Source organism: Rattus norvegicus, chromosome 11 (genome assembly GCF_021556685.1).
Source record: "Rattus norvegicus strain SHRSP/BbbUtx chromosome 11, alternate assembly SHRSP_T2T, whole genome shotgun sequence".
Lineage (NCBI taxonomy): Eukaryota > Metazoa > Chordata > Mammalia > Rodentia > Muridae > Rattus > Rattus norvegicus.
Genome location: NC_141544.1, coordinates 68,763,434 through 68,782,643, shown reverse-complemented (window position 1 = coordinate 68,782,643; position 19,210 = coordinate 68,763,434). Strand labels below are relative to the sequence as shown.

The window sequence follows — 19,210 nt, the reverse complement described above, 5'->3', positions numbered from 1 at the left end:
CTTCAAAAAAAATCCAACTGGTCATCACAGGGGGAGGGAACTCAGCAGAGAGCATCCACTCCAGTCTGTGTGAAGCACGGACACGCACAGGAAGTTACAGGGCACAGAGTGCAGTAGAGGGCGTGGACATCAGCGCTTTAGCACCTTTCCTTTGGGGACAGGAAAGGAGGCTGAGCAGCTCCCAAGGTCACAGCACTCAGTAAGGCCCCTGAAAGAAGGCTGCTGGCAAGAGGCGGGCCCCTCGCCCCCACTGTCCATCACAGACTCCCGGCAGGAGCTGACCATCTTACCCTGGACTCAAGCAGCCGCGTCTTCTCCGCGTGTGCCTGTTTCAAGAGTCTTTCCATTTCTTCTATCCTGGCAATGTTAGATGTGCTGGCACTGAAGCAAACAAAAAGCCTTTTAAGAATGTTTGCTGAGGAAGGGAGTCAGGGAGGATGAGTGGAACCAAAATACATTGTGTGAAATTCTCAAAGAACTAATAAAAATATGTTTAAAAAAACATTGTTCACCTGATAAGACTCACACACCAAAGTTACAAGTCACAATTAAATCACACACACACACACACACACACACACACACACACACACACACACAAGTCACAGTCACAGTCACAGTCACAGTCACAGTCACAGTCACAGTCACAGTCAAAGCATATACAATTTGAAGGATATCCCTCATGAGTCATTATGTCTATTGGGGACCAATCAGCTCATCTCTGAAACTCATAGCTGACTCAATATTTATCTCAGTGTAGAAGTCAAAGAGGGGCACATGAGACAAGGGCAGTGTAAACTGGTTAGAAACATACAAGGTGAAGAAAGGTAAGTCTTACAACATGGGCCACAACACGGCCGTTAATCTAACACTGACAGCCACGTGAGCCTTTGCCTCTTCGGATGTAAACGATGTCAACGTCTGAAGTCCCTGCCTTCAGTTGGGCAATCTGTACCTTTACAGGTGGGGGCATTTTACTTTTTAAATGACACGAATGGCAAAGTGACTTGCATAGGTGAGCAAGCGGTGGTCAGCTTTGTTAAAAGCCCTCGCCTACCATCTTGGTGCTAAAACTGTACAAAAGAACTCAAGAACATTAATAAAAACTTCATCTTGGAAAAGTCATCACCCCAACTAGTGAAGGGAAGCCAAAACCAAAACCAAAAGCAATGTGGGTGGGTGCTCCAAGAACACTCAGGGTCTAGGCCAGAGGTCATATATCCTGATGTCTCAGTCTCTAGAGCCCTGCTGTGTCCTGTCCCGTGTGCCTCCTTCCTCAAGCACCCATCTTGATTCTAGGTTGACTTGAGAATGAACAGGCTGTTCTGTCCGTGTCCTCACAGCACAGAGTCCAGCCCAGGAGGCACAATCATAGAACACGTATAAAAGGGAGTATTTGGAGTCCTTTGGGTTATTAGAGTAAATCATGCAAAGAATGGCTAATTAATATATGTACATGGACACCTGTGTATGTGCGTATGCTTGTTCATGTGGGGTAGAGGTATATGTGTGCGCACATGTATGTAGAAGTTCGAGGCTGGCTTTGGGTGTTCTTCTTCAGAAGCCCTCTACTTTGATTAGTTAAACCACAGGAATCTGTCTTTGTCTCTCCTGTACCTGGACTGAAAGCCTGTCACCATGTCTGGCATTGTATGTATGTATGTATGTATGTATGTATGTATGTATGTATGTATGTACGTACGTATGTATATAAACTGGTTCTAGGGATTGAATTCAGACCCTAACGGCCCATGCCACCATGTCTGACATCCATTATCTATCTATCTACTTATTATTCATTTAAACTGGTTCCAGGAATTGAACTCAGATCCTAATGCTAGTGTGGCAAGTGTATTAAGGACTGAGTTATCTCCCCAGCCATGTATAAACACTTTTAAGACAAACTCTCACTATATTGCCAAGCTGGCCTTGAACTCACTATCCTCCTACCTGCACCTTTAAAGGCTGGGATTTACAGGTGTGAGATACCACACTTTTAGCCTCCTCAACTGTTCTTGGCAGAATCAAACTTAAGATGGCTCACATCAAAGACTAAGCGTGCCTCTGCAGAGATGAAGGGCTACAGTAACAACACACATGGCTCACCTTCTAAAGACTGCCAGTCCCACTGAGCAGGTGTGAGAGAGGGAACTACCTAAGGGATCTGAGGATCTTACAAGCCTAACAACTGGGTGCAGTGCGTGTTGGGGCCAAGTGTTAGGCTGGTGCTTTCCCTGAAAAACAGAATACAAGGATCTCTCTCTCTCTCTCTCTCTCTCTCTCTCTCTCTCTCTCTCTCTCTCTCTCTCCTATTCTTTCCATTAGCTACTGGGCAACATACGAAAGCATAAGTTGTATTCTTTTCATAGTAAGAATTCAGGAAAAAAAACTTCCACTTTATGCATAAAGTCTTTATCGCTTTTATTGACAGTACTCAACTTCATAGACAGAAAGGGAACAAACTTTACCAACACAACTGAGAAAGCTGAGGACATTATATGGCTGTGGGCCACACAGCAGCATGCAACTAGATGCATATTCCACACTGCTGTCCACACCACACTATATGGTTTATGTCCCAACTAAATCACAGGTCTTAAGAACCACTTAATTAAAGTTATAGGACTTTTGGGCTATAAATGAATGGTATAGCACTTGTCTGGGCTACACGAAGCTGTGGGCTATGGGTTCTCTTCCTAGTCTCTCTCTCTCTCTCTCTCTCTATATATATATATATATATATCTATATCTATATCTATATCTATATCTATATCTATATATCTATGTGTGTGCATGTATATATATGTGTGTGTGTATATGTGTATATATTATATATGTGCATATATGTATATATGTATATGTGTATATATATATATCATACACTCATTCACTCACTCACACACATACATGCATGCACTTGCCTAGGGTACATGAAGAACACACACACACACACACACACACACACACACACACACACACACACATCAGGCATGCGCAGACACCTACACACAGAAGAAACAAACTCACCATCGTCCACCCGACTTGTCACATTTGATGTAATTTATATTTCTTTAGATTTTAATCGTGTTCTTGTTTGTTTACTTGTCTTCCGTTCTCATCTTTATCGAGCATGTGTCTGACAAGTGGACATATTTATGGTATATGATGTGACACTGAGATACATACATGTACTGTAAAATGTACCAATCCCAAGCTCACTCACATGTCCATCACTGCTTATAACTTCTGGGTGTGTGTGTGTCTGGTGAGACACATCTGTCCTTTAGATCTCTGTGGGACAATAGTACTGTGGAGTTGTCATTCCAGGTAAGTCACTGTGCACAGCCACCATTATTGTCCATAGCTGTTTGACCCAGGACTGACCCAACAGTGCTGGCCGTCACAGGCAACGATTGCTCATCGTCAGATATCACTAAGCCTTTATTGCCAATGTCAAAAAATTGAACAAAAAAGTACAACATCTCAACAAAAAGAGTGTGAGGTGAAAAAGTGACAAATTAGTAACTTTACTCCCATGCCACTACCTACCTTTAAAAGTGCATTTTTATGGACTAGAGGGATGGCTCGGTAGTTACTGCATCATTTAATTCAATTTCCGGCAACTCCGAGACACCTGTCTGTAACTGTAAGTTCCTGTGTGTGCACCTGTCAGTGAATCTAAGCTATCTGATGCCCTCTTTGGGCCTCCACAGGTGCCAGGCACCCACACAGTGCAGACACGCATGCAGGCAAAAGACTCATATTCATAAAACAAAATAAATAAATCTAAAGAGAAAACTGTTTTGAGAAGCATATTAATACTAAGGTAAGCTGTATGCCTTCTTATGCTCTAAAACACCATGCTGAAGTCCAGGCACCCAAGAAAGAGAGAATGTTTGGAACGAGTGCTATGGAGAAGTGCCTTCCCCAGCTCTGTCTTGAAACTAGTGCAGAGAACAGGCAAGGACTAAAACAATTTTTTGTTGTTGTTGTTTTGCTGTGATGAAGTCTTTTTAAACCACGCATTAAAATATCCCCAAATTATAAGTCTTTTAAGTAAGTAATTCCATCCTGAAATTCTAGTGACACAAACTTGGCTTTGTGGTTTATTATGTCACCAAAAGCCATCTGTAGAGCGATAGAATTACTCAGTTGTGGGCACATTCGCCTTCGTTTTTTTGTTGAAACATCATTTTCGGGGGTTCTAGAAAGTGACTGGAGCTGGCATTGCCTTAGCTATTTTCAGCATCGTTCTTTACACTGTCACTAAACAGAAGGGTCAAAAAACAGTCTTGGTTGCACACAGAAATAAAAGGGGTTCAGAAGTAGTTTGGATAAAAGATTAATTGAGTAATTGTTATCAAAATACATTATATACACATGCATAAAAACATAGACACACACATCTTTAGAAGCATACACATACACAGTCAGAGAATACATTTACAAACATTTGGCCCATAATTTAGAAAAGGGCATGTCTTAAGTCTTAGAAAACAAGGGCAAAATCTACAAAACTCTCATTCTGCTTAAATCCTAGAACTACCTCATGTGAGAATATTCTGGAAGCGACTTAGAATGGCTCCTGTTTTCACTCTTGCCTTCTTACTGGACTCCAAAACCCTGACTCTGTGCTCATCCTGTGAGGAAAAGCTAAGCACTGACTTCACCCGTATGCTGGGGGTCCTCATCCTGGAAAGCTGAGAGAAGAGGGACAGATGTGGCTGGGCCCCGGACATGCTGGATCTGGGTTTCACTTTACCTAGCAGATGGTCAGGCGCTTGTGGTCAAGGCTTCAGCAAAGGCTAACTACTACCAGCACTAATTTATAGTGTAGATGTGTTTGCTCCTGGAACACAGTGGTGCTTTTGTTTCTCTCAGAAGAGAAAGACAAGTGCAAGAGGCTAAGTCCTCGTACAAATCTTAATATACAGAATAATTAACACTTTCTCTCTACCAAAGTAAAAGGGCCAGAAGAGCTTTTGAAATCCTGACTGTGTTTTTGAAGACCGTTGTCTTATTAATTTAAAATGTGGAAATGGGATTAGGGGCTTATCGATGGAGCTAACTTGAATTTTGAAGCACAGTGTAAATCAGAAAGCAAGCATAAAGAACTTGAAGTGAGGAAGTCGATCATATTATGCATGGCCAGCAAGAAACATATGATGGAAGGGTATGGCTTCCCATGATTCCCAGCCCTCTTCTGCATTATAGATTTGATATTGGAAATGTGGGGTTACAATATACATTCTGTCTCAAACTGATGAGTTTACATTTGAATCCAGAAGGCAGTTTTCAGCACGTCTTACCTAGATATATTGTCTGGTGAACAGGCAGAGATGCTGGTCTCCATGCTATCAGAGCTGTCTAGGCTCAATGTGTCATAGGCCTGGTCCTTGTAGCTGCGGTCTGAGTAATGGAAACTATTCAAGTAGACGTTCGACTCTGACGCTGTGCGGCTGTAGAATTCAGGTTTCTGTCTTTGTCCTTCGCTCATCTGTTGGTGATTATAACCTAAGGAGAAAACCATAAATATGTAAATATGTCTTGCCTCTCAAGCTCAGAATCTCACAAATCTACAGACTCGAGCCAGCAATGAGAAACATCTGCTCGTGAAATCTGGACACGGGTCTAACATAGTCTGAGGTCAGGAAGATCAAAGAAACAATGTCATGCCCGGTATGAGCAACCCCTTTGAAAGAAGTGGTCATGTGAGGGATTCTATTTGTCGGTGGGATCACTTGGCACCTCTTAAATCTCATCCCTACAACTCAGCATAGCTGAGAGCCTTATATCAGCACACTAAAAGACACGCACACACACTCACACATGCTCCCCAGGAACCAAAAACACAATTAAAGGCTCTGAATCCTCTAAGAAATAGGTTTCAGTGAAGGCACTAATGATACTGAGTACAATGCCAGCCATACAGGGCAGTCACCCCTCCAACAGCATTCAGACTTTAGGAGCATTCACAAAACAGCAAGTGGATTTGGCAGAGGTAGGGGTTGAGAAATGTGTGGTTCATAGTATCTATGATGGTTTCATCCGGTTCATATGCAAGCTGCATGTGTCTTCTTTATAGTCTTTGTCTCTGTCTTTTGCTAATGTCTTTGTCCTCCTCCAATGTCTGGCAGTTACTTATTTAAAATATTCAACAATCCTTCCCATAGCTAGGCCCCTTCGCCTTGTCATGGTGCAAGCTTTCCCTTTCCCACTTCAACAGCCAGCCCTCAGCTAGCTGGTGCTATTTGAAAGTCTGGGTATCAATAGCATCAAAGGCACCATAAACGAAAAATGCTTTCTTCTCCTTGTACTCTGACGGTTGGCGTATGACATCATCACCTTACCCTGTGTTTTTGCTCTAGCTATTCTGGGGCATTAAAAGCCATACTGTCTCATGTACTTTGTCATATGTACACAGGAAACGGGGATGAAAGTAAAAGAGCCTGAGTTCATCAAAATGATTTTCCATAGTTTATAATCTTTTTTTTCCTGCTAAGAGAAAAATCTACTTTCCATTAACCCAGGGAATTAATGGCAGACCTATCAAAAGTTTATAAGTAGACCACTTAAATATATATGTCATCTTTTCTTTGGAGCTACCTTTCAATGATGATTTTAATTAAGGAAAAAAATGGTCTAAAGGAGAGAAAAAGACAAAACGAAAATAGCAAAACCCTCAAATAAAGCAGTGGTCCATAGCAGCTGACTTAGCATTTATTTAGAAACAGGAGCCTCATCCATGATGCCTTAGCAAAGTAGCCCACCCAAGGGCTCTACAAAATTATGAGTGACAGGCATATTTTCTGGTCCTTTGAATTTTGTGTGGTTTTGAAATTGTCAAAGTGTGCTATTTAGACTAATGGATCTCTAGGAAAACTAGGCTCCCTCACACAGCCTGCCATCATAGATTACAGCTATGCATGTAGTAAAGCCATGTATCACAGAACTAGGGAAAGACATGAAGCCCAGACAGACACCGTGAGACCAGGCACGATACACCAGGAGTATCCTTTCCAGCAGCCATCCATACCCACAATGCCACACAAAGCCAGGCACTCCAAATGTGCAGCTTAAGTTACTTTAAAAAAAAAGAAGGCAAGAAAGTCATCACTCAGGTATTTATTTACCTTTTATACTTGAGCTTTTTGAATTATTAATTGTTCCCTTTACATCATTTCCAGATATTCATTAGGAAAGGAAGGGAAAATGACAAGAGAAATTATTTCAAAAGGCTACACCCAATTATTTCCTTACGACTTTTAGACAACACTGAAGCCTTCACATTGGTTATCAACTATACTTAAGACATGCCCTCATCCCAACGTGAAACAAAACAAAAACAAAACAAAAAACCTTGAAAGACACCTGAGTAATTGAGAGCACATGAGAATTCCAGCCCTGGCTGTGGTTTCTGCCTCCAACCCTCTCCTCCCCTCCTCCAAGGAGCTTTTCTTAAGTGAGGAAAAGGCAGTCCCAAGGAGGAAGAAGTAACATCCTACAAGAAAAAAAGCTCACACTCTCAAACAACTGAATGGCTTGCTTCTCCAATCTTCTAGAGTCCTGGGGTTTGGTTTGTTTTCTTCAGAAAACAGATAAATTTATAACTTCTAGTGAGAGAGGCGGGAAACTAAAAAGCTCAAAGTTTTCAGACATGCATACAAGGAACATCCACTCCACAGTGTGAACTGCCCTGCGCCTTGTAGACCTCGGCTCCCCAAATCAACTCAAGATTTGCTGTGCACCAAGGGCCTCTCTAGGTCATTCCAAAAGCAGGATAAGGACCCCAGATTTCTCCAGCAGCTTAATAGAAGCATTTTCCTTTCTAGTGTGAACACATTCACCTCATCGAGCTACACTGCCTACTGGCAAGAGCTGTCTGTTACAACTATCAACCTGAGATGGTTTTTGTCTGCCCAACAAATTAAAAAAATTCTCCTTTGGTTCTAAATAAAGGCATGTCCATGAATGGTGGTGTGCACCTGTAATCCCAGCACTCAAGAGGCTGAGGCAGGAGGATTGTTGTGAGTTTCAAGTCAGCCTGGGATACACTTTAAAGATAAAGGAAATAAATAAGGGTGCAGATCTCTCCCTTGTAATCTTAGAATTGCACTTGAGTGAACTGATTTGGGGTTTTGAGCTCAGATCTGACCATCCAAAGGCATCAGTACTTCCTACAGAGGAAAGACCATGGCAGAACAGAGCTTAAGAGCGTGTGGGTAGCAGTCTCCAAAACTGCTGAGTGAAAACACACAGGGGAGCAGCCCTGAGTGGAAGCCCAAGCTCTGTGAGGGAGACACAGGTATCCTGTTCACTGCAGACTGTGGCTTAGTTACCATGAGGACATCACAAAACTGTCACTGAGTAAACTCACTTTCATCTATCAACACCCCCAACTCCCAGAGTGGTCAAATGGAGCAGACATGAGTCTACTTTTGGGGTGGAACTAAGGAACTAACTTGGGAAACTGGAGACATTCTCAATCCAAGTCCACTTGGGTTTTGTTATTTTTTAATTATGTAGCAAGAACAATGTTCAGTGGAAAGAGTGGCAATAAGATAAACAAATGATCTTGGAAGTACTTGGTGAAGGAGTAGTTCTAAGGTCTAGAAAGCAAGATCCCATGTTTCGGTTTGTTTTATAGCTGAGAATGTACCAGGAAACAACCAACCCAGCCCTCTTCCTTGCCCAGGAACACCATTAAAACACAGTACATATTCCAGTGATTTTTTTTCTAATTGTAAGGCCAGTTTCAATGTATTCTGGCTTATTGGTGCCCAAAGTTCTCTTGTTAATTAACCACATAAGATATGCAGTTTCCCCAACATATTTCACAGATATATGATATATCTTTAATAGCAATCTGTGCCTTAATAAGGAAGGTAGGATGATTTAAGATTATAATCAGGGCTTAGTTTAAACGGATTAAGACTCTGATAATGCACTGGTCACAGCTCACCTGCTGAAGAATTCATTCTTCCTAATGACAGTCCACAGCCAGAAGAACGAATAAGGCAAAGGAAAGGGTGAGGAAGGCAGAGAAAGGGGAAAGGTACAAGGTCAGAAAGGCTGACATGGGGATGGGAAAGCATCCACCCAACATGCATTCCTTGACGTATTAGTAATGACATCAGATGAACATGATGGCCACACTTTACATTCAATCTATGCTTAGAAAGAAAAGCAAAAGTTTTTTTTTTAAATAGGCTCATGATACATGCATAGTTAGAAAAAAAAGATTTGTTACAAAAGAAAAGAAAAAACCTTATGCACATATTGGTCAAACAAAACAGTAATGATAATACTAATAAAACCAATCTATAAAACCGTTTTTTATTCAAGTGGCAGTAGCAAATAGTATTTAAGAACTCAGGGTAGTATTTCCTATTCAAAGGACTGGAGAGGTTGCCCAGTGCTTAAGACTATGACTGTTTTTTCCAGAGGATCTGGGTTTGATTCCTAAACCCCACGTGGCTGTTCATAGCCCTTTGAAACTTCAGATCCAGGAGGTATAATGCCCTTTTCTTGTCTCCTTGGGTACCAGGCACACGTGTGGTGCACAAGAATACATGCAGGCAAAATGCTCATACACAGAAACATAATTAGATGCACAGCCCATGAAACTTTATAACAAGTTCTTTCTCTTGCTATGTATGACTACTTAACCACAGCAGTAGCCTTCTTATGTATTCAAGGCAGGTGTTTATACTTTTCTTAACTCTCCAAAGACTTTCTTACCAAATGAGCCTAAGCAAGAGAAGTTCATTGGGGTTTCCTAAATCCTTCTGGTCTGTCATATGCTTTATTTCTGTCTGCCTAGCTTATAAAGAGAAACATCCTGCTATGCACTGAGTCTGCATGTTCCGCCCACTCTACTCTTTACCTGGCTCCTGGGCCCTCAATCAATGCTGTCACAGTATCTGTGTTTCCTGCATGGTCTGAACTTGTTATAAAAGCCCAAACAAGAAGAGTCATGCAGCTGCCTTTGAAGGAAGAGCAGCTGCCATAAGCATTGTTTCTTAAAAATAAATGTACAGCATTTTTTTTCTCTTTTGGATAGAAAGAACAATCTGACTAAAAATACACCATTGTAAACTTTAAAATCAGAGCAGCTCATAAAAATGACTTGACAATGACCTTTAGATATTTGCTGGAAACAAAAACACCACACAGGAAGGTTGTCATACCTTTCTTGGACTTTCCTGCATTTAATAAAACAAACAAACAAACAAACAAACAAAAAGAATAAAAATTTCATTCATGCTAAAGCTTACAAAGGGCAGTTGACCAGCTGTATAAAAAAAAAAAAGCCATGAGCACTGCAACTTCTGGAGCCCAGTCCTCAGCTCTCGCCTTTGAACCCAGCTCCTTTCTGTGTTTTGTGGCTCAATGTCAGTGCTGTGGAAACAGTGCTGACTGAAGAGGGCTCATAATACTTACACCATCATCCTTGACGTTTCCATTACGCATAGCAGCAAAAAAAGATGCACTTTAGTTAATTATGTACAAAAGAGATAAAGGAGGAAGTCTACTACGTTTGACATAATGAAAATGTACGAGATATAAACTTGGCCAGATTACAATGTCAATCACATTTGTTTGCTATTTTAACGACATCAACAAGTATGCTGAAACAATTCTAAATGAAATATGCAGTTCACTCCTCCTGGACTCAGCGAGATGCCCACATGCTCTCTGTGTAATCTGCCAATATTACCATCTGTTATGGCTTGAAGAAATATCATCCCTGGCCATCCCTCCTCTGGGTAGGGGAGTAGGCTGAGTTCACAGAACACAGCTCTTGGATTAGCAAATGGAAGAGTTTTGTTCCTTCAGAGCCCCATGAAGCCCTGTTAAACAGGACATTACTTAAATTCAGCAAAACCCAAACATTCTTCTCCATGCACAAAAGCCAATACACTGGAGAGTAAGAACACAGAGACAAGACTGTAGACTTCTCAGAGTCTATGCCCCTAACATGACTTCAGTGACTTGGCTTAGGTTCACTTTAGGAAACTAACTCAAGGTTTCTCCATATTTAAAGGGAAGACAGATTAAAAAGGCAGGTCAGAGATTCCCCAGTGCCATATTCTATCAAGAACCCTGCTGAATGGCACTGTTAGCAACTCTCAGCTTTATGAATGTACACATTCGGTACAAAGCTTAGCTCTCCTTGCTCTCTGGTTTAAGAAAATGCTTTGGGTACTGGGAATAGCCATTTGGGATCCCTCTTTGCTTTCTTCAATGCTCTACCTTTCCCCAAATCACTGTAATACAGACAGTTCATCAATATGCAGAAAGGTCTCAGTTGCATGGCCACTCAAAGCTTGGATGCCTTCCAGTGGAGAGGAACCTACATCTTAAAGGAAGCCTAATAATATTACCAAAAACCCATGGTTCAACAGAAAATAGAACTGGTCTTCAAGTTAACAGAAATGTGACAGCCAAAATAGACTCCTATGCTTATTGTAACTAAAATATATTTTCATGTCCTTGAGACATTATGATAAATAAAGCAGAGAAGTCTAATCAAATGTGTTTTACTTAAATACTACAAATACACACCTCAAATGAATGCTATAACCTGCCTTAACTCTTTTTGTTATCTAGCTTAGGCAAGCCTTGAACTCCCGAACCCTCTTGCCTTCTCTCCCCCTTCCCAAATACAGAGCATATGTCACTTTGCCCAGCTTTATTAACTCCTTTTATTAAATAAAGGAGACAATGTTTCACTGTAAAGCTCAGGCTGACTTCAAATTTGCCTCCCTCCGCCTCCCAAGTGCTAGAAATACAGCTGTTTACTACCTATAATAAAAGAAAATTAATGTCTGTTCCATTAATTCTTTAAATCACTTCTAATATTGATTTGAAAACCTCAACTTCATCCCAGTAATTTAATTGTCTCACACATATTGTCAATGTAAACACACATGTATGTTTAGCCCTTTATGTGAACCTACCAATGCTATGGAGTAAACAGGTATATAGTGTGTTTATGTATATATATATACATGTATATGTAGATACATACACATATATGTATACACACAGTGATTAGACCCTAGTACTTTAAGCAGAGAGGACTAGCAATCATAATTCTCATAATCATAATTTTAATTCTCCAAAAGGCAAGATTTCAATCTGTCCATTCTTGAATGCATTTGATGGTCAAACGTCTATCCACTTTCCCCTTTACATCTCAGACAGACCTTCATTAATAAAATGTCTTCAACATGTTACTGAAATCATCTGCTATGTGTCTCAATCATTCTTCACTAGACTGCAAGAACTTCAAAGTTAAAGAATATGTCATTCATTTGCCTTCTTGGTATCTAGCACACATCTTAATTAATTAATTAATTAAAAAATTAATAAAATTAGCAATTAGCAATAAAAGTTGTTGATGTAAACTACTGTACTAACACAGTAACTTTATTTCAATAAGAGCTTTGCTTCTGGAATGACATTGTAGTACTTCTTTCTTGAAAAACCAGTTTATAACCCTGTTGTACATGTAATATGTTCTTTCAAAGAGAACATATCAAGAGTCAAGGTCTACCTAAAACCTAAATACACGTAGAAGAGTTCAAGCTTACAATCAAAAGGCTCAAAGAAATATTCTTCTGAGCCCATTACTATGTCAACGCATGGACTCTAGCTCAGAGGTCACTTAATATAGTGTGTCAGCCACAGGAAAGTCTAGTGACCTTGGCTAAGTACCCTGGAAATTTCTCAGCATCTCTGTGGTATCTCTTTGCTTTCCATCAATCACACTGGAAGGTTAGTAATTCTCTCAAGGCCTGTTGACTGAATTTATAAAGTGTAATAGGCATGTTTACAATGTATCAACGATATGTGCTGACAGAAGAGTGGTGTTATCTTGGTAAGAGAATGACTTCACACACATCCTTTCCTGAAAGGAAACATACTTATAGAAAATTTAGTCTCCAATTTTGTTCTCATCACCTTTCACTAGGGAATTCCCATGCCTAATAGAAGACCATGAGATCAAAGCATACATACCTCTCAGTATCCTCCGAGACTCAGCATCCTTTGTCATGGTTGCCAGCGAATGAGGGAGCACACTGCCACAGCTATTGCTCTGCCCCAGAGGGAGGTGGGCCTGAGAGAGGCAGGAGGAAATACTTCAGGTAAGGTAGACTGCATATCAAATGGTACCCGGAGCGTGGTCATACTCCTATTTTCAAAGCTCCTATGAAGGACAAAAGGTAACTACAGCTGGTCTTATGACCGATTTCTCTTTTGAGGCCAAGCAATAAAAGCTAGCAAATTACTCACCATCTCTCTCAAGAAGATCTATTGCAATCTCAGTATGGCAGCACTTCCTCTGATAGTAACAATTCCAAAAGAGAAGATGGGTGGGGGTAAAGCACTGTCCACAGTCTTGTGAGAGGAACGGGGAGCTCCCCATGCATGAGGTGCAGAGGGCAGGTGCACAAAGAGGAATGCATGCACACCATGCAAAAACACAGGGGCAAGCTAGTTATGCCCAATGCTCCAGTTGCTCTCTGCCCCTAGCTATGCTGAAACCCACTAAGATCCATTCTTTATATCATGCTTCATTCGTTGGCTAATTGCTTTTTTAGATAGGGTCTTGCTATGTAGGCTTCAAACTCATACTGACCCTCCTATTTCAGCCTCCCAAGTGCTGGGATTACAGGTGTGCACCATCATGACATGCTCTTACTCTTTTTATGTGGCTTTCTATATATCTTTCGTGTAAATCAAGTACACTTAAAACACCAACTTGAAAAATAGATCAGAATATAGTTATTTAAATTATGCATAAGAGAAGGACCTAAAGTAGTGTACCCCATTCTAAGATCTCTCTCTCTCTCTCTCTCTCTCTCTCTCTCTCTCTCTCTCCATTTCTACAATAACATTCTGAGCACGTCAGTGACAGGTACAGGGGTTAGGTCACTGGGGTTCATATCCTGACTCATCCACTTTCCAGCTGAGAGATCTTGGGTTGTCACTTAACTTCCTCTTCTTCAGTTTATCCATATGTACAACTACAACAGCGATATGTGAGCATGTTTACTCCACAGCTAGGTTCACATAAAGGGCTAAACCTGGTGTCATGTGTGTAGACATCGACCAATAACTATGTAGTGCTGCTATTTCTAGAGCTCAGATGCAATGTTCTGCGTTATCTCTAAACATGGGTACAGCCAGAGGGCACCTGTCCTATGAGTGAACAGTATCCACCACCTGCACTCTGATGGCAGAGAAGACATTCTTCAGTCCAGAGTGTGTAATTCCAAATTTCCTCTGACCAGGACAGAAGAAGCAACTGAGTTACGATATCTGTCCAGCAAGCTAATGCAACAGCCTAGCATTCAGTATCTTTGCATTTCAAAGGCTTTCCTTTTGTTGGCGACTATAGCAAGATGTTCCGGAAAGAGAAGGCCATGGCCCTTCTGAGTCCTACCTTCGGGGTGGTGCTCCTCCCCATTGTGGCACTGCTGAAGTGTGGGGACAGGGAAGGGGTGGTTTTCTTTCGAGGCAGAGTGTCACTCAGGTAGAGGCCTTCTTTGTGCTGCTTTTTCCTTTCTTCCAGGCTTCTAAAGTGCTTTAAATGCAAATGCAAAGTGGAATAGCAAAACTTGACTGACCAGCACATCACTCATACAAGGAAGAAGCAATGCACTCACAAAGGAGCTTTGGAAGCTGAATGTTGACATTTCCTCTACACTAACAGTTCATCCTGGTGTTCCCTTTCAGAGTAGAGCTGGCGTTTGATGTTAGACACATCAATGGAAATCATTTCTGCCCTATAATATTTTTCTTTAAGAAAATCGCCTTTTTTTCTCCTATACTGCTGCTTAAAAATTGCCACACTGCTTGCCTTCCCACTGTAAGGATACAAGAGCAGCCGGTGGCCAACACAAGCCAGCAATTCCCTACTCTCTATGTCTAAGTGTTCTGTCTGGTGGCACAGACCCCAGTGAGGGGGACAAGAAACAGGAAATGAAAGAGGAAGGGAACAGGCAATAACAGGAAAGTTGCTGGAAAATAGTATCCCCTCGTATCATACAATACTCAAAACCCACATAAGGTTTTCATAAATACCATCCCTCTAGGTTAACTCCCATTTTAAAAGTTCATGGCTAAAGGGATCCCATAGTTAAATGAGAGCATACTTAAATGCTCTGATAGACTACATCTTCTTTTTTTTTTTCACTGAGATTTTTTTAAGGCAAGATTTTTGCCATCTTAAGACTATCCAAATTTTGCTTGGGTTCTCTAAACTCAAGATGTCTTTAACAGCAAAATGACTTCGTAATAAAGCTTCCTTTGGTTAGATAGCTTTAATGCTAATTTCGGGATTTTGAAATATATAAAAACTAATGTATGCCAGGGATGGCGTTATGTTTATACCGTAATGTTATAATGGTATATTTCCAGTGGCTAGTATTTTTTAGGAGCTTTTTATTTGCCGGGCTTGAAAATCTACAGTCATGATTTCATTCAGATCTTATAATAATCCTGTGAGGTCAGTGTTCTCTCTGTGTTCTACAAGGGAGGATTCCGGGGCACGGAGACATTCAGTAAGCCTGCCCAAGGTCTTGCAGCTAGAAGGTGGTAGAGTTGGAATTCATGGCCAGGCAATCCACATCCCCATAATAGAACCTCCCAGCTTGGATGATTAGCTGATGGCTTCAGTTAGAAAATGGCATCCAAATATTTCTTTGTTTTCAACATGACCAAATGGCATGAGTTCCTAAACTTTGATTTTTAGAATTCAATACTGTCGAAAATTGTTAATACTGGGCATAAAGCAACAGGTTTAAAAAATGGATTATTGGGTTGGGGATTTAGCTCAGTGGTAGAGCGGTTGCCTAGCAAGCGCAAGGCCCCGGGTTCGGTCCCCAGATCCGAAAAAAAAATGGATTATTTTGACACCAAGGGTGTTGTGTATCCTTAATGAAGCTGCTAATGAGTTTCACATCACATTAAAATGAAAGGCATGAAATGCTCTCATTCTCCAAGGTCACCTGTTGTCTACATCAGCTATTTGATTCAACCCATTCCTAGGTTCCTTTTGACATCAGCCATGGTGACAGTAGCAGGAGACATGGGCTTTTATAAAGGTACCAACTCTAAGATCGAAATCACTCCTCTTCATCGGATCAGTAGGAGGAAAAAGAGAGAATTGTAAAGTGTGTAGCAACTTCAGACACGGCCCTGGAATGACATCTAGTATTATGGGGTCAACAATGGAGAACACAATGTGATGTCATCACAACTTTTTACACTATGCGTTTTATGGAAATACTTCAGTATATTGAGAAAGATGTGAGACATGCTGCACTATTTTGTTGAATGTGAACTGAAAAGCATGAAGATATAAAGTACATCAAAACATTATTAATCCTAGCACCCTTTGGCCACACTAAATAATCTTAGCAAGAAAAATGCTTTGCAATTTTTCCTTCTTAAAAAAAAAATCAACTTTGGAAAAGATGAAGAGATGCTACTTAACTGATTGTGTTACCAAGGTAAGACCCCTGTGCTCTGTCCGTCTTTCTAGTTACCTGTTGTTCCTGAGGCTGCTGCCTTCTGTGTTTCTTAGCTGGTAGAGGAGGAGGTGTGTCATTTAAAGGGAAAGAATCAACAGGTGTAGCCATGACTTCAGGCCAAGCGGCTGATGAAGATTCAGTGACAGAAGGAGAAAGGGTGGAAGGAGGCATAAATCCAGAACAGACAGCTGATTGGTGCTTTAGGGGGGAGAGAAAAGGCATACACGCACCCGTGTGAGATGAGAGGATGAACGAGACAGAGACAGGAAATCCATAATCTGATTGCTCTAACCTATTGCGTGTTAACTAGGAGATCCCAAATGTCTGGCACTATCTTTCCTGTTAACCTCTTATTAAAATCCCATACAGCGAGCAATGTGCTCAGTAGAAGACACTTTTACTTCATGTCACTGGTTGCTCCCAAAAAATGCTTTTACAAAAACCATTACAATTAAAGCATAATTCAATACTGCCAAGCAAAACAGGCAACGAAACCAACTGAGACGGTGATTCAAACCAATGAGCTTGAGTCTCAGAAATCTAGGTCTGGTTAGAATGCTAAGACATTGACCTAATGTGTTGGCAGTTATGTCCAGTCCCCCACCATTACCACACATTTCATGGTTTCTAACATTTCTAGTGTAGGACAACTCCCCCATCCCCCACCCTAGTCTGGTCTAATTCATAAACTCGGCATCACTCCAAAGCTTTGGAACACACATTCTGTTCATTTTCAGTGAACTGTGCGTTAATTTCTGACATGGGGAATAGCAGTGAATGAAATGAAACGCATGCCCACACACCTCTGAACTCTGGGGCTGGCTCACCGGCACAGCTGAGGCAGGCTCAGTGACAGCAGCATCAGCATCAGCAGGGAACTGAGTGGAAGGGGATAGATTCATGGAATTGCCACATGACTCATTAATCTCATTTACACTGATATAGCCCTAAAGGGAGGAATTCAGAAGTTAAACACAAAGGAAGCAAAAGCCAAGGCATGCGAGAGTATTAATGTTCCCGGTACAATGAGTTAGCTGAGTGAGTGCAGCACGGCCAGATACCTGGGCGCTACTCGATGACTCATGAAGTGAATGGTAAGCAATGAAAATGGATTTGCGGTGCTCAATCTTGACGAATGTCATTCCCAGTATTAAACATAATTTCCGGTGAAATCAAGTTGATCATACAATAAATATCCAGAGATCTTAGCATCATTCTCTCCGTGGAATGGCATTATGTCTCCACAGACATCGAACAATCAGATACCCAAGAGACACTCACTTTCCGATCCAAGAGTCTTTTCCACAAACATGCATGGGCCCTCTCTTCATCCTTTGAAAACTATAGTGTCTGAGTAAGCGGGCTGACAGGCTACTGGGTTTTGCACCATTTATAAAAATAAAAAGCTTGGCTTCAGTGGGATTTAGTTGTGAACACTTGAGCCAAGAGAGAACAAGGACATCTTTACATTCATGTGCAGATACAGATCTCACGTGGAATTGCTGTCCTATGGTGCTACCATTCAAGGCGGTTTCCCCAACTCAAACTCTGGGGCTAGAATAGAAAACTTCCAGTTACTTTTGAGCTCAGTATTTCAGTTCCAGCTGTGCCTTAAAGAAAATGCCCGCGAGTCAAAATCTCTAAACAAAAACACCTGAAAGTTTGTGGAAAAAGCACTTAGAATGATTTTCATGGAAAGTAATTACGCAAGTCAATCAAGATTTTTGCCACACCAATGAAACAACATGGAGGAAATAAAAAAATAAGGCATAGAAAATAACAGGGTTTTGTTTTTTTTTTAAAGAGGAAGTAGATTCGTTTGACTTTTGGCTTCTATTTTCAGACCATTAATGATGGAAACACCATTAAGCTTTTCAAAAAGTGACTCCGTGTAGCAAAACCTCTAGGCTGGAAATGAAGGGTTTCATGGACAACCCATCATTACGAGAAAGCAGAGAAAGCTACAGCTGACTATTATCAACAGAATGTTCCGCTGTCTTGCTCAGCAGAAAGTGACACAGGTACTAGGCGATGTTTTATGAGGTTCAACTGAAGAAAGGAAGGAATGCATTTAGCTTTGCAGTTTCATTTTATCTGTGGCAATGGATCAGAAAGGAAATTAAAAGCTTTGAGTTATTCTCTCGCTTAGTTGATAGAAAGCTTTAAAGGGAGGCCTGGAAATTTTCCTTTTCTGAGTCATAGGCCGTATAGTTTAATTGCTTCCAAAAAGTTTTCTCTTGGTCAGGGGTGGGTGCTCTGTAAGGAATCTGGTTATAAATTGATCATTCTTCAGAAGGAAGGGGAAAAAGAAAAGAGAGAAGAGGAAAGGGAGGCAAAAAGACTGGACACTAGAAAATCAAATATCTTATGAGTCAAGTCTTCATGTTACATGTTGAGAACATAGAGATACTAGACACATATGATAGAGAAATGAAAATAGCCAAAAAGCCGGTAGAGACTCTGACACCCAGGGGTCTTCACAAAATAAAAATTAAAATTAAAAAAAAAAACCACTCATCAATAGGACAGGAATGGTTACAAGAGAGAAAGGACCAAAGGCCCATGTACTTCATTTGAATGCCACAGCCCTCCCCCTTAGTTGTGTTCAGAGTCGACTGCCAAGGTTCCCTATAACCTACTCAGCTGTCATCTTCAGATATCCG

The 19,210-nt window shown here is 41.0% G+C and overlaps 1 protein-coding gene across 50 annotated transcripts in view; it reads right to left on the bottom strand.

Moving 5' to 3' along the window:
* The window catches only part of Phldb2 (pleckstrin homology-like domain, family B, member 2), a 219,834-nt gene that overhangs the window by 7,765 nt on the left and 192,859 nt on the right, over nt 1-19,210 (bottom strand). For 13 of the 50 annotated variants that reach the window (XM_087576899.1, XM_087576905.1, XM_087576903.1 and 10 more), the window contains 5 exon segments: nt 17,351-17,494; nt 14,456-14,596; nt 13,027-13,126; nt 5,310-5,514; nt 291-381 (listed from right to left, as the gene is read on the bottom strand). In XM_087576899.1, coding sequence (XP_087433025.1) covers nt 291-381; nt 5,310-5,514; nt 13,027-13,126; nt 14,456-14,596; nt 17,351-17,494 — 681 coding nt within the window. 50 annotated transcript variants of the gene reach the window in all.